Source organism: Clytia hemisphaerica, unplaced genomic scaffold (assembly GCF_902728285.1).
Source record: "Clytia hemisphaerica strain Z4C2 unplaced genomic scaffold, Clytia hemisphaerica genome assembly, whole genome shotgun sequence".
In the NCBI taxonomy this organism is placed as follows: Eukaryota; Metazoa; Cnidaria; class Hydrozoa; order Leptothecata; family Clytiidae; genus Clytia; species Clytia hemisphaerica.
The window spans coordinates 539,167-553,880 of NW_027103289.1; the positions used below are offsets into that span (position 1 = coordinate 539,167).

General features: G+C 35.3%; 1 protein-coding gene across 1 annotated transcript; it reads left to right on the plus strand.

Annotated features, from left to right (window-relative positions):
* The first annotated feature begins 4,253 nt into the window (after window positions 1-4,253).
* On the plus strand, window positions 4,254-14,446 carry LOC136809049 (uncharacterized). The gene is made up of 7 exons (XM_067065626.1): window positions 4,254-4,304; window positions 10,381-10,450; window positions 10,684-10,841; window positions 11,954-12,044; window positions 12,337-12,403; window positions 13,905-14,053; window positions 14,279-14,446. The coding sequence occupies exons 1-5, from the start codon at window positions 4,257-4,259 to the stop codon at window positions 12,396-12,398; spliced, it is 429 nt and encodes a 142-aa protein (XP_066921727.1). The 5' UTR covers window positions 4,254-4,256; the 3' UTR covers window positions 12,399-12,403; window positions 13,905-14,053; window positions 14,279-14,446.
* The last annotated feature ends 268 nt before the right edge of the window (window positions 14,447-14,714 follow it).

A 14,714-nucleotide genomic window follows, 5' to 3' on the forward strand; every position in this document is an offset into this window, starting at 1 on the left:
ATGTTGACAAAATCTATGCTTTTTGTGAATTTTTTATAAGAAGCAAAAATCGATAATTACTGTAATCCAATCAAAGTGCAAAAAAGGAACAACGTTATTTGTTGTGTTTCAGATGATCAACCTACCATGAAGAAGAAGAGAGCTGTTATAAAAGGTATACCTACTGTTTGTATTCTCTCTCTCAAAATTAACTCCGTCTTAATGTTAAACATGATTGATTTTGCTTCAGTTTACGCCGGCCTATTTAAGGACAATCCTTAATCGGCCGATAAAATAACAAAGTCTGTTAGCAGCACCGTGTTGCAATGAGGCCTTGGCGTTTGTCCATTTTTCTCCGATAATGTCGCAGTAAAAGTACCTTATTTCACTTTTTTTGTGTTTCAGATGATCAACCTACGAAGAAGAAGAGACTGGTTAAAAAAGGTATACCTACTGTTTGTATTTCTGCTTTCGCACTTGATTCGTTTGTTACTCTTGGTCCTTCACTTTTCTTAGCATTTGATTATAATACTTATAAATTGAACTTCTTTCCCGATCAACATTTAGCTGTAAGACCAATGGAGCCACCATCCAGACCTAAAAAGTCTTCACCAAAACCCAGAGAGTCACCATCGATCCAGCTGGCGTCACCACCAAGCCCTGTGAGCCCACCTGCAGTACCCATACAGCCAGTCTTAGAAGAGTCGCTACCAACCTGTTCGGTGCCTTGTCTCATGTCAAGAAGTGATCTCCTTTTACATTTGGAGAGAACCAGACGCTTGGTATTAACTTCTCATAGAGGCAAACACTTTTTGGGTTTTATATTCGTCATTATTCCCAATTGAAATTTGGGCTTTTCAAAATTGCTTTCGCTTTTAGATAAGATCCTGACCAGGATTGGTTTTATTTCGGATAAAATTTGTCAGAATACCACATTCACAGCACTCCTGTCGGATAGCCCGGTATATTGACATCTTCACAGGAGTAGCGTCTAGTGTGATGTCAACTGTCTCGTCAGTTCTCCTTGTATTTCCTTTGCAAATCTGCCTTAAGGGAAGCAAGTAAATTTCACCTAAGGCGAGGTCAATTTAATTTTTTGTTTTACGGGTCAAGCTATCCAAATTAAGGTCGGTCGGTCGGCGAAAAATAGAATTCTACCTATGAAACCTCCTAAAAAAGCAGCAAAAACTACTACGTCTTGAGGAAAATGTGAAATAGAAAATCGAAAGATACAAAAAGCTCGAATTCACGGATAAAATGAAAAATAGAACATGAAATTTAGATTTGGTAGAAAGAACTACAAAAATTTGGAAAATTTGGCAGTCTGTAAAGCAATGAACAGAAAAATGTATATACTACCAAAATGCAAAGCTTTTTTATCTGCGAGCTCAATGTTGATATCAATGTTTCCTTATCACACCCCTGCTGTCTGCCCTGGTGGACCTTTTTCCTCATTTGGGATAAAAATTCCTATCCGAATTCCCAATGAGGATAGAAATTCTATTGTTCTATGGATAAAAAATCCACTGGGGATGGTTTTGGAGTGCAATTTTTAAACATGGAATTTCGAATGGTCATGAAATCAAAGTAATTTTCCCAGTGGGGCTAAAATTCCAGGGTGTTTTCCCACCGGGAAATTGCCAAATTTTCCATTTGGGCTGTCGTCCTAGCGGGTCTGTGACACAGGGGTCTCTTATTTCTCTCATACATTTGGAGATTTGAAGTTAATTTATTTCCTATTGAAAGCCTTTTCTGTCGGAATCTATTCGATCCAACTGATAAAAGCAACTTAGCAACTTAGAGAACATCAAGGAGGAGAAGTAGAATTTTTTACTGGAACAATAATAAGAAACTGAAATTGAAATGTTGTTAATGAATGCCTATATAACCCAATAATCGCAAAATTGAATTGAAAATAATTATGATAGTTATAGAAAAACTTTATATCTTTGAATCGTCAATGAATTGATCCTTGAATTTTTGCACTGATGTTTAAATCATCATCGCAATCTTAAAATTTTGTCCCCTTATTTCGGAGGTCGAATGCATCTCGTCTTATCCAGAGACTTGAAGGTGTCAATATCTTAGAATAAAACTAAAAAGGGATAAGAAACAAACCAAAGAAGGATGAAATCGCTTTATTAAGTCCTTTCGGTATCCAGATTGTTATTCAAAGTTCAATTTGGCTACCATCTTGTTCGAGTTTAACATGTCACGCCAATCAGTAACCCACTTTTAGCTAAGATATTTTAATTTTAAGATATTTGATTCTTGCTTTTTAGATTTTCTGTTCTCTGATCTTTAGAACTACGAGAAAGAAGTGAACGAGAGGAGGTTAGGGCGTCTCAACCACCGCCATCACCACCAACGCTCCCGCCACCAGCACCGGCACAGCCGCAACTGCCATCACCTCAAGATATCGGTAACATTCATTTCCTTTTGAAGTCTTAAATCGCTTTACTTTTCACACTAATGATTTTTACTTTTCTGACTGAATTATTAGTGAGTGGTCTTCATCTTTTTCAAAGTTTGACCTTTCTAGGCCTTATTCTTATAAGCTGTTTAACTTACTTTTTTTGACTTGAGGTTGTCGCCAGACATATACAAAGAAAATTTACAACGAGATACAATTTCAAGTTATTTATGCACTGTTTTAGCCAACTTTGACCTTTTTAAGATCTACTTTAAGCACCTTGTTTACTTACTTTTACTTTTGGTTGTCTTCGAGCCTATAGCTCTGGCAAGAATCTTTTGATCCACACCACAATCTTCGTTAAATCCACAATTCCTGAAGGAAAAATGGATCAGTAGAGAGATTTCATGTCTAAAATTGAGTTTGAGTCAACTCTCCTGCACCCTGTATAACTATGGATTTGGGGTTCATCGGGAATTGTTTTGAGGTGATTATCCAGTGCAGTTTTGAATTTATCAACTGGAACATTTTTCAAGTTTCTGATGCACTTTTGCATTGCATTGAACAGCTTTGTACCTTGTATTGCTAAGGTGCTGTCATGTAATTTCGAATTATTTGGACCAATGTACTTGGTAACACGCATTCGTCCTAGACGCGGGTGGTCTTTTTCTTTGAAGCTATCATTGATGTTTAGTTTCATGCTTTCTAAAATTTTCCAAGTGTATATGATCCTATATCGTTTTCTGCTTTTCTGGAGTGAGTTTATCTTGAGCTGCATAAGACTTTCCCAGTAATTTTGAGGTGTTTCTCTTATTTGCTTTAAAAAATATTTCTGTATCTCTTCAAGTCTTTGAATAAGGCCGATTTTACCAGTTATTCCATATTGTTCGTTATAAAAGGGACTTTACTGGGAACAGTTTGAGGCAAAGTCCTTGAACATTAAAAAAAACAAAAGTGTTTATTAAATATGGATTTGATTGAATTGGTTTTGATTTGGTAGGTTCTGCACAGATCTCGTTATTGGTAATGTATCGTTTGAATTGGATATTGTGTTGAGATTGAAGTTGGTAGAGGTGATTGATACGTCTGTTGAAGATGTTGTATCTGGTTCTGCATTGATTCCATTTTCTGATTCAGGGTATTCAGAATTTCTGCCCTCAACAGACGGACAACCTCTAAAAAAGGTTCTGGTGTAGTTTCTACATTAGCTGATGGTTTATTACCATGAGTCAGATTATTTTTAATAATGTTTGGCTGTCTTCTAGTTCCTTTTACACGAGCAAACCGACAGTTTTCGGAACAGCACTCTCCTTTTTTGATATAATCAAAACACATCTTTGGGTGAAAGTCTTTACATTTCTTTCCCAGGGTACATCCCCTTTTGTTATATATACCATTCTGGGTAAACTTAAATAACTGTCAAATTTTGAAAAAGCTGCTGAATTGTCTGGAATGGTGTCTCTTTTAATTCGTTTGATGAGATCCTCTTCTGTGAAAACGAAATCTTCAAGTACCGAATTAAGAAAGTTGTAGTCTGCTTTGGCAGTGCAAAACTACTGAACATAAAAATCATAAATTTTAGAGGAGATTTAAAATATGGCATAAAAAAGCATAATATTTAATCGTTTTTGGGCATAAAAAGTCCTAGCATAAAATCATTACTAAAATTGGGAATTTTGGAGTGTGACCCCTGCTGTTTATGCCGAGCCTAGTTTAACGCCGGCCCCTATTACGTCAGAGCCCAGTTTGGCCTTAAGCCAATTAGGGCCGCATATTACGCACAAATTCGAGTTCGGCCCGTCGATTATGCTCAGCACAATGCAATTCTATTTATTTATTTATTTTAGTACGCATGTATCGGGAAATGGCCGAGGAGGATGCTGCGGACAATGGCAACATGTTTGACATGGAGGTGATTAGAGTACTTTGTTTGTTGTATTTTAAATCTATGGAGTTAGACGTAAGAGTGTGCAATCGTCTTATTATTTTTGTGGGTTATCTTTTTGTGGTATTTTCTTGTTCTCAACTTCAGTTGAGCTACAATCTGACAATGTCTGTGTGTCTGTGTGTGTGTGTGTCTGTGTGTCTGTCTGTCTGTCACAAAAACTTTAGGGCAGCCTGGAGACTTCAAAAATGCTTGGATTTGGCTGAAATTTGGCACACTTGTTCCTAGGGTGAATATCTGGGGGTGTTTTTTTCATTTTTTGAAAATTTTGATTTTTGGGGCCTGGAGACGAGTTTTTCGCCAAAACGAGGCTAAAACTTTAGGGCAGCCTAGAGACTTCAAAGATGCTTGGATTTGGCTGAAATTTGGCACACTTGTTCCTAGGGTGAATATCTGGGGGTGTTTTTTTCATTTTTTGAAAATTTTGATTTTTGGGGCCTGGAGACGAGTTTTTCGCCAAAACGAGGCTAAAACTTTAGGGCAGCCTGGAGACTTCAAAAATGCTTGTATTTGGCTAAAATTTTGCACACTTGTTCCTTGGGTGAATATCTGGGGGCGTTGTTTTCTTTTTTTGAAAATTTTGATTTTTGGGGCCTAGGCACGAGTTTTTCGCCAAAACGAGGCTAAAACTTTGGGACAGCCTGGAGACTTCAAAAATTGTTCGATTTGGCTTAAATTTTGCACACTTGTTCCTTGGGTGAATATCTGGGGGTGCTTTTTGCTTTTTTCAAAATTTTTGATGTTTGGGGCCTGGGAACGAGTTTTTTGCCAAAACGAGGCTAAAGCTTTGGAGCAGTCTACAGGCCTCCAAAATGATCGGATTTGGTTGAAATTTGGCACACTTGTTCATTATCCTCCGTCTCGGAAGAAGACTGGGCCCGAATCTGCGGACGTTTTCACAGTTTCACTTTCGTTTTCGATAAACATCCCTAGCAAGTCAAGCAAGATGGACCTTGTTGAGATCTTGAAAATAAAGAAGTTTTCCAAAGAGGAGGCTGAAAAATGGCTTTGTGAAATAGGCCTAGCTGTCACTGGGAACAAGGATGTACTTATAAACAGAATTATCAAGTACAAACGTTATCCAAAACTTGTTAACAAACTGAAATTGAAGGCCAAACGAAACTACTCTTTTACAGTCTTTTAATGCTCGTTGGCTCAAAGATGATAAAAAGTACCCAGCTATGACATATCTTCTAATAAAAAGGAGGGCAGCCAAGGACAACAAGAAAAAGCTTTCAGGATACTTCAGAGCAGAAAAATCCAATTTGTCAAAACTTATGCCTCAGAAAATGGTCAGATTTTTGTGAAAGCTATGATTAAAAAGTCATATGGTAACACTGCCAGACCTGCTACTATTCTATTTAAAGAAGGACTGCCTGTTAAAGGTCATTGTAATTGCCCAGTTGGTCCAAGTGGACTGTGTTGCCATGTCTTGGCTTTACTGCTTTTTTTGAAACATTTTCATGAAACAAAAGAAAAAATCCTTGAGTTGACTTGTACTCAGCAACTTCAGAAATGGCACAGAAGGTCTGGTAAAGGGTCATCTATCCCCATGGTTCCTTTAATGGATATCAAAGTAAAATCAGCATCAAGAAAGAGCAAAAAGGACCTAAAGGTCACAGCAGCAGACCCTGATAACTCTCACTTTAAAAGAAGTGTTTCTTCAATCATGTCAACCTTGAGTAAACAAACTTGACAAGGAAAAGCCTGTGACAGAGCATGTTTATGGTGTCCTATCAAAATCAAAAATTGGGTTTAAATCTTCAGTTGGACAACACTTAAATCATTTATTCAAACTAAACCAGCTTGGAGACCATCAGTACATTTCAAAGGAAAATTTTGAGAAAAATTTACTTGGCATTGATAGAAAAAAGGAGTACAGAATTCAAGCATATATTGACAATGAGTGTGTCGACGATGTCCAGTCTGTTCCAGATACAAATGAAAATATTAATGTTACTACTTCACAAGATATAGCATTACAGAATCAAAGAAATGTATATGAAAATTCATGTGAAAATTATAAAATGACAAGGGATGATATAAACATTAAAATGTTAAACACTCCTACTCCTACAAACAAGAAAGATTTAAAAACTATTGAACTAGACATTTGCTTCTTGGAGGCACCTATTCCTGCTGGTTTAAATTATGTTAACACAGTACAAAATAGTCCAGAATGGCATGAAACAAGATCTAAAAAAATAACAGGCTCAAGAGTTTCATCCCTTATTGGGTTACAAGGCAGTGTAAAGTTTAACGAGACATGGAAAACCGTGAGAACCGGGCAAAAGGAAAAAGATATTTCTTGTTTCGAAAACATTAGACGTGGAATTGAATTTGAGAAGGACGGTGTTAAATTTTTTGAGGAAAAATCCAAATGTGTCACAAAAAGTTGTGGGTTTTTCTTCCACCCCGATGATAACCGCTTTGGAGCAAGCCCTGATGCTATCGGTCCAAATGGAATTCTCGTTGAAATAAAAACAAGAGCAAAAGGCTGTAAAGAACCGCTGAAAAATTTTGTATCAAATGAGCACTACTTCGTACAATGTCAACTCCAAATGGCATGCACTGACGCACACAGTTGTGTGCTGGTTTCCTATGTCCCAGAAAGCAAAACAGGAAATTTTTTTATGGTGCAGAGAAATAATACCATTATCGATATCCTCATGGACGTATGCAATGCCATTTGGAGCAACAAAGTTATCGAAACCTGGTCCTACACTGACACAAACGAACACAAAAATCTTGGTAAAAAGTTATCAGCTCGTACGTTGGATTTTGAGACATTAAAACCATTGAGAAGTTTTATTAACAAAAGTGCAAAAATTATTGCAAAGATAAATTTTGTTGACCAAATGGACCTTGAACTTGAACAATAGAACCTATGTTTTTTTTCTATAGTTTTTCAATTATTAATTTTAAAATATTCTTGATTACTGTAGGAGCTTGATAACTTTCTTCTTATTTTGATGTTCTCGAGCCAGAATGCACTTATTTATATTAAAAGAGAAAAAGTGAAAAGCTCTCCTACAGTTTTCCAAAAAATAAGCCAAAAACTGCAATAAAAAAAATTTTTCACTTTTCCTCTTTTGGTCCGATAGGTGGTAAAACTAAATTTACAACGTGGCACAACATTTGCCAAACAGGACTTAGCAAGTCCATCTGGTTCATGGGCCAGACTCAAAATTCTCCAATCACGTACACGTCCAATAAAACGTTCAACATGTATTCGTGTTGAAGCTATGTCGAAATTTCTATGTACTTCTTGTTGCGAAAACTGATCTTCGTCCTTTTGCTTAGGACGATTCAAAAAAATTCCTTTTATAGAACAGAGTTCTTGGACAGCAAAGCCTCTGTCGCTCATTAATTCGTGTTCTTCCTCTATAAGATTCAAAATCCCAGCCTTCTCAGTTATATCTGAATCTGATATAATTTTCGATGATGATATTTCCTGATTTTTCGCGGGGATTTAATTTCGGGATTGGGGTCAAAGAAAAGTGTCAAAACATAAATAAATTTTTCAGGAAAATAAGAATTTTTTTTCAAGTAATAAGAGGGTGTTTTGGAATAGGGCATATATTACATATCAAAAGTTGGAACTTCCAAAAACGATTTTTTGCTAACAGCATTCGGGATTTGACAGCTATGTCCATTGCATTCAAATTTTTCGAGGGCTTTACCAGTATTTTCGCGGATGATCCGCGAAATCCGCGAAAATTTTTTTATCCCAGTATATCTGAATCTGATATAGATCCTGGGTAAACATCACTAAACAATATACCCATTCCATGGGCAGCTATTCCAATGAGGGCTTTACCAGTATGAGTGTTTTTATAGTGTGAAAACATCAAAGAATTTATCTCATAATTTGTAGCACACTTAAATTTGAATTCTGTGGCATCAATAACTAGGTCGGTGTGTCCATGACCAGTGGTAACAAAACTTTCTGGCATTTTTTGCAGCAAAAAACCATGACCAGGGCGAAGATCAATTTTTTTGAAAACAGAAGCAGTAAAAATTGACCAACTTGAAAACAAACGTTGAATGATACTTTCACAACAATTCAAAAATGAACGCCATAAATTTTATGTCGACAGCATGTCTGCAAATTGTCAAAACAATCAAAAATTGTGTATTTAAATCAAATGTTTTTGACGATACAGCTTTATAACCACAATCCTTTGTTAATAAGTGTGTATATGGCAAAAGACATTCCATTATGATATCAAATTCAGAAACTGGTAGACCACATACATAAGAGAATTTTTGGTGAAACTTTTTAAGATTTGTGTACGTAAACTCGTGACTCTCCAAATCAGCAAGTTGTCCAAATGTTTTAAGATACCTCATCTCCCATTTGAAAGCATTATCCTTTTCGTTTTTCAGTTCTTTCTGTAGCCGTGAAATTTCTGCATTAGCTTCCAAAACTTTAGCTTTTAATTCATTCTCATTCTCTGCGCCCAAAAGTTTGATGAAGCCAGTAACTGGTACTTGGTTATTTTTGATATTATCAGTTGTGTTTGCAGATTTTTTAGTAGCATATTTATTTAGTTTTTTTCTCGTGACTTTAGGTTTAACAACAATGTTTTTCACCACATTGTTTTTCTGATTAAATATTGATGTTGCTGTTTTAAATTTTTTGTCTATGGCATTGTATCTATTCCGAACTGCCTTAATTTTTGATGGATCATGAGGAACTTTATTAGTTTTTGTCATTTGATCTAGTCTTTTCTTTGCCCTTTTATGCTTTGTTTTCATAACCTCAAACTGGGATACAGGAACAGGCACATCAGGCAAGTCCAAGATATCTTTTCTCTCACCAGAACTCCAATGTTCACTGCAAATAAATCCTTTCTTCCAATTAAATCCCAAAGTTTTTAAAATCTTTTGATATTCAAGCTGAATGTCTTTTTCTGCATGAGGTAGTGGATAAAACGTGAGGGTGTGTCCAACAGCATTCTTCTTATTTCTATTCCTATAAGTGTTAAAACACAAACTTGCACTGCAATTAACATGAGCCATAATAACTGTTTATCTCTGTAAAAGAAAAAAATAAAGTTTGAGCAAGTAATTATAAGTAAAGATACAAAAACAGAGGTTTTAAGAGCCTATTCCAAAACAAGATTCCAAAATCTGCTGCTTTCTGCTTGAAAAGTGCTATGTATTGGCCCGACTAAAATGCATCCAGTGAAATTGTGTGAAAACGTCCGCGAAATTTTCTGACCGCGTTCTGAGACGGAGGCTAATTGGGCGAATATCTGGGGGTCTACAATTGAGCCTTTGAATGATTTGAAGCCACTGAAGTTGAGCCCAGTGCGTTGCGCACGTTCGATTTCTTATTGTGATTAAAGCTTCTGGGTACCTGGGTTTCTTCTTTAGGTTTCAATAATGGCAGATTTTTTGGTACCTAAACGTTAAGGGAATAAATTTTCGCGAATTTTCGCGAATTTCACCTTTTTCGCGAAATATAATCCCTCGCGAAAATTTTCAAACTCTCATCTCTCGCTAATTTCGCGAAATTTAATCCTCGCGAAAATTAAGTTTTTTACACTAAAAATTATTTCGGCTAAGAAACTCTTAAATGTCTCTATAATTCGAATAAATTTTCATTCCTCGTAGCCGTTCGAGTTATAGAGACTCTACTGTACACATAAAATCTCGTATTAAAACTAACGAAAATTGTGAAAATCTGAAAAAATTCGTCAATTCGCGAAATTATTATTCGTCAAAATATTGTGTAGCCGTCGTTGATACTTTTTAACTGAAAACATTCTATGAAATTTGATTTGAACAACCTTTATTATACATCCTAACAAAATATTATTGGATATCTTTACCCCATACTCCTTCTCTTTGATCCTGTCCCAACCCCCAGTTTGAAAAGGGTTAAATTAATTGACATGACTTGTCTTGATGCCCGATTTTTAAGAGCATGAGGTTCAATTTGGCAAATATCTAAGAACAAGTTCAGTTAATTTTTGCTTTACTTATGACGTCATCTATTATTTAGTTATATTATTCATTCTCATTTTTAATACAGAAAATCGAAAGACCGAGAGTCCTTGTGGATGTATTGGTGAGGGAGCCAGTCAGACGCTTCGAAGCAAGAGGTATTTCAAACAAAAAGATCTTTTTTCATGAGAGAACACTTTTTTGGGTGAAATTGTACATTGAGCTTCTGTTATTCCCATCTATAAGAATTGGTTAATATTTTAAGCATTTAGCATGTTTAGATAATGGGTATGAAAATTCGATAAATGGGAAATATCTACTTTCTGGAAAAGACTACAATTCAAGAAGGTGGATGAAAAGATTGTGATATGTATTTTATTTCCCTTTCAAGATAATGTGCAATACAATTCTTGCCATACTGTTTGGAGGAATGGAAACAGAGCTGGTGTTTCTATATCGAAGATAGTTGGTGCCAGCGGCTATTGTACCGGGCAGGTACGAATTTCAAAACGAACAACCAAAGGGATGGCCAGAACCCCCAAGGAGTTGGTAAGTCTGCCTCCATTGCACCGTTAAAACTATTGTTTATGTGTGATACTCTTAGGTTCCAAATAACTTATTAGGACCTTAGACTACACAATATATTGATGAACAATATTTTGCAATATAGTTTTCGGACCGTAATATACGAAGTAAACAACAGGTACTCTATTATAAAGAGGAATTTTCTTTCTTTAAAAATCCCCCTATATTGTTGGTAATATAGCTGGCAATATATTGCGGATAGCTTATCAATATATTGCTGGCACTAAGCAATATATCGTCAATATATTGCCAATATATTGTGTAGTGTATGTAGCCCTTAAGAGTAAACACCGTGAATTTAAATACTACAAAATCACGGCGATAAATTCAAAATGATCCATAAGAGCAAACATATTTTTCAATAGTGTGTAATGGATTGGGAGTAAAAGCGAGGGTTAACTTTTAATAGAGTGCACTATGAAGGTCTCCCTTTAACTGGACGCACTGTAAGAATGTGATTTGAATAATGATTACTCGCTGAATTGCAAGTCTTTAGAGTACATATCTGTATCTTTATAGACTGTAAAGTCTATAGAGACTTTTTGATTGACGGTTTTAGGATGGAAGACATGTTTCGATCTTACATAGTTTAAAAATGACTTTGCATGGTGCTTGTCATTGTTTTAGAGCTTTTTTAAACTTCTCTGACCCATGACCATAATTTTCGCTATTCTTCGTTCATGATATGATATTCTGAATTTCGGAGTCGAAACACTTAAAGCTTTTTATCAGGTCTTTTAGCTTTGTGCCCTTATATAAAATCTTCAAAACTGATTCAAAGGAGATGCAGCTTATTATCATTATTTTTTTGATCACATAAAAACAGAGTTAAAGAACCTCATCGAATGTATCGTCTACTATTTGTCTACACAGCATTTTTAAACAAAAGAACTTCCTCTTCCTCTAACACCGCTCGAGCCCAATTCTAATTCTGCTGGCAACATTAGAGACTATTTGATCACATCTAGCATAAGTGATAGATCACGCTAAAATATACGTTTGTTTGTTCGAAAATTTTCTAGTATTTGTATTTCAGTTAATTTGTACTCTTATGATTTATTGATACTCTTTTTCAGATGTTCTTCACGGCGCGAGGTCCACTTTGGTTTACGGTGAATAGTTCACATTGGAGGACTCACACCGGGGAATTTACCATCATCCCACAAGGTAAGTGTTTTGATTCACTTCAGTTATAATTGCTAGTCTTAGTAATCGTTTCCTTCGGGGAATTTACCATCATCCCACAAGGTAAGTGTTTTGATTCACTTCAGTTATCATTGCTAGTCTTAGTAATCGTTTCCTTAAAGGTTTTTAAGAAAAAAATGTATTCCAGATCGCTGAAAGTATTTAGGATGATCAAATTTCTCGTAGGTACATAACAAAAATTAGAAAGTTTCTAAAATGTCAGTTTTCGTAAACAGCGAATGTAAACTTCAATCTATTTTTTTTTTATTGTCAGGTGAAAAATACGATCTTCAAAACAAGTCGAATCACCAGACGCGTGCAGTCTATTTCAGATAGATCAGGTACGTAATAATTTCTTCAATTGATCTATACGACCATGAACATATAAACGACTGGACATCTATCTTTTATTGTCTCTTTGAAGCGAGCTTCGTTGCCGCCTGTATTTCAAAATGGATATGAAAAATCCGACAATATTCCGTCATAATTTTATTTCTTTGAATCATTTAGGTAAAAGGATTAATAGAGCCTGGACATTAGTCCCAATTCACAAAAAAAAAAAATTATTCTCGAATTTTTTCAGAAGTTTGCAATATATTTTATAAACACTTTCCACCTCTGAAATGTAGAATTTCAACTGCGTGTATACTTTTAAATCACTTTTGTCACTCCAATAATTTTTTTGATGACTTGAAAAAAATAGCCTGCCAAAGTTGAGAGCCTCTGCCATAAGAACATCAAAATTTGAATGTGACAATCTCTAAAATTATTCGACACTTTTAATTCAAAATTTAGAAATATTAGTCAGAGTTTTGACAAACTGACGATGATTTTGCCTCTGTTATCTTTCTTATGATATAGAGAAGAGACTTGACAAGAATAGAACAACAGAGAATTTTGTCGAAGTTCTAATGTTGTTAGCAAGGTATTCCCAAGAGGTATATCATCAAAATTTATTGTTTCATTTCATGATTTTAACGAGGCGGCAACGAAGCTAGCTGTGTTATCTACAAAAAAACAAAGGAGATGTATGTCCAGTCGTTTATATGTTCATGATACGACCTAAAAAAGAATTTTATTAACAACATACCATAAAATTCTTTTTTCGATTGAATTCCAAAATTCCATAATAATTATGATGAATTATTAAAGATCATAATCGGCTCAAAACCTTTCATTGGAGGGAGGGAGAGGGCGTAGGAGTTTGACCGGGTGACCCAGAAAAAAGTGTAAGGGTTTGGAGGGTACCTGTGTCCTAATTTATTTGAACTTTCACTGAATTCATTGTCCGTTGTAAAGAGGAAAGGCAAACTTAAAATTTGGTCCATAACTTTTTTAATTTGGTTCAGTGGTTCTCAAGGATTTTGAAGTCAAAATTCAATTTTGAAGAATGGCAAAAATCATCAAAAAGTGGGGTATCAAATTGAATGAACACCATAACAAAACATTAATGTTAAACCTTGGATTAACGACTTAAAAGTTGTTAAAAAGTGTTAAAAGTAATTAATTATTGTTTTTACGACGACCTTTAACTATCCTTTTGGGAAATTTAAGCTGGAAAAATAAGGTTGAAAGATTTCTTAGGGGCCATCTGAAGCATTCAATCTCGAATTTTCCAGTTAATCATCAACCTCAAACGATAAATGCACTATACGCAGCTATTATGAGGGTTTGTAACAATTTAAATCAACAGATAATAAAAAATGATTTTGATGATATTGTATCTATGGTAGAGCTCGCGATCGAAGACTTAATTAATTAAAAGTGCCACGAGACAATATACTTTTGGTTTTTGCCTAATTTAGACTGAATTTTATTTTGAATATCGAACATTTCTCATAGATGTCGACGACAGAAACTTCACCTAAATTCGTATCTGCCCAGTACAAAAAACCTCTGGAACTCATTATCTTCGAGAAAAGTACTCCAGCTTTGTCCCATTCCATCAACCAGTGTGTCAAGAATTGTCTTGCACATTATCTCAAATGCCAGTATGTATTTGAAAAACAATCATAATATAACTGTCCTTGCTTGTCCTTCTTCCTTTCTACCCTTACATTTTTAAGTCCTTCCATGCTTTACTATAAAATACGTCACTAAATGACTTCCCAAATCCTTTCTTATGGAACCTCTAAAAAATTTTTCTTAACGAAATGAACTTTCGCCAGTATGTCGCCAATGAACCTATTAATGAAGAGCCTATTCAATTATTTCAGGAAGAACGATCGAACCATAAAGAATGAAGAACAAAGAAGAAGTGAAGACAGTTGACCAATGAAGGGACAATTGGTAGGCATATCCTTTTCTTTCTTGTTTTTTTTCCTTCTTTATTATTCTTCTTTTTCGGTAACTAATCATTGGTTTGAAAGTTCTAGTCTACAAACGCAAGCGTGTTTACAGAATTCTCCGATGAGAAAGTCGCTCCATGTCTTAATACAATGTTTCATTCAAATGGGCTGACACATATGAAATACATGAACCGGTAAACTGCATCGTTTTGATATAACGAACTACATAGTCCAGGAATTACCTTTTTCTTATATTTGTCTGTAGTCCTTATTGCAATCTTAGGTCGATTTAATAATTTAATTATTCTCGCTTCACGATTCCTTTTCAAATAAATATGCTAAACAGCAAAATAGTTACCTATCC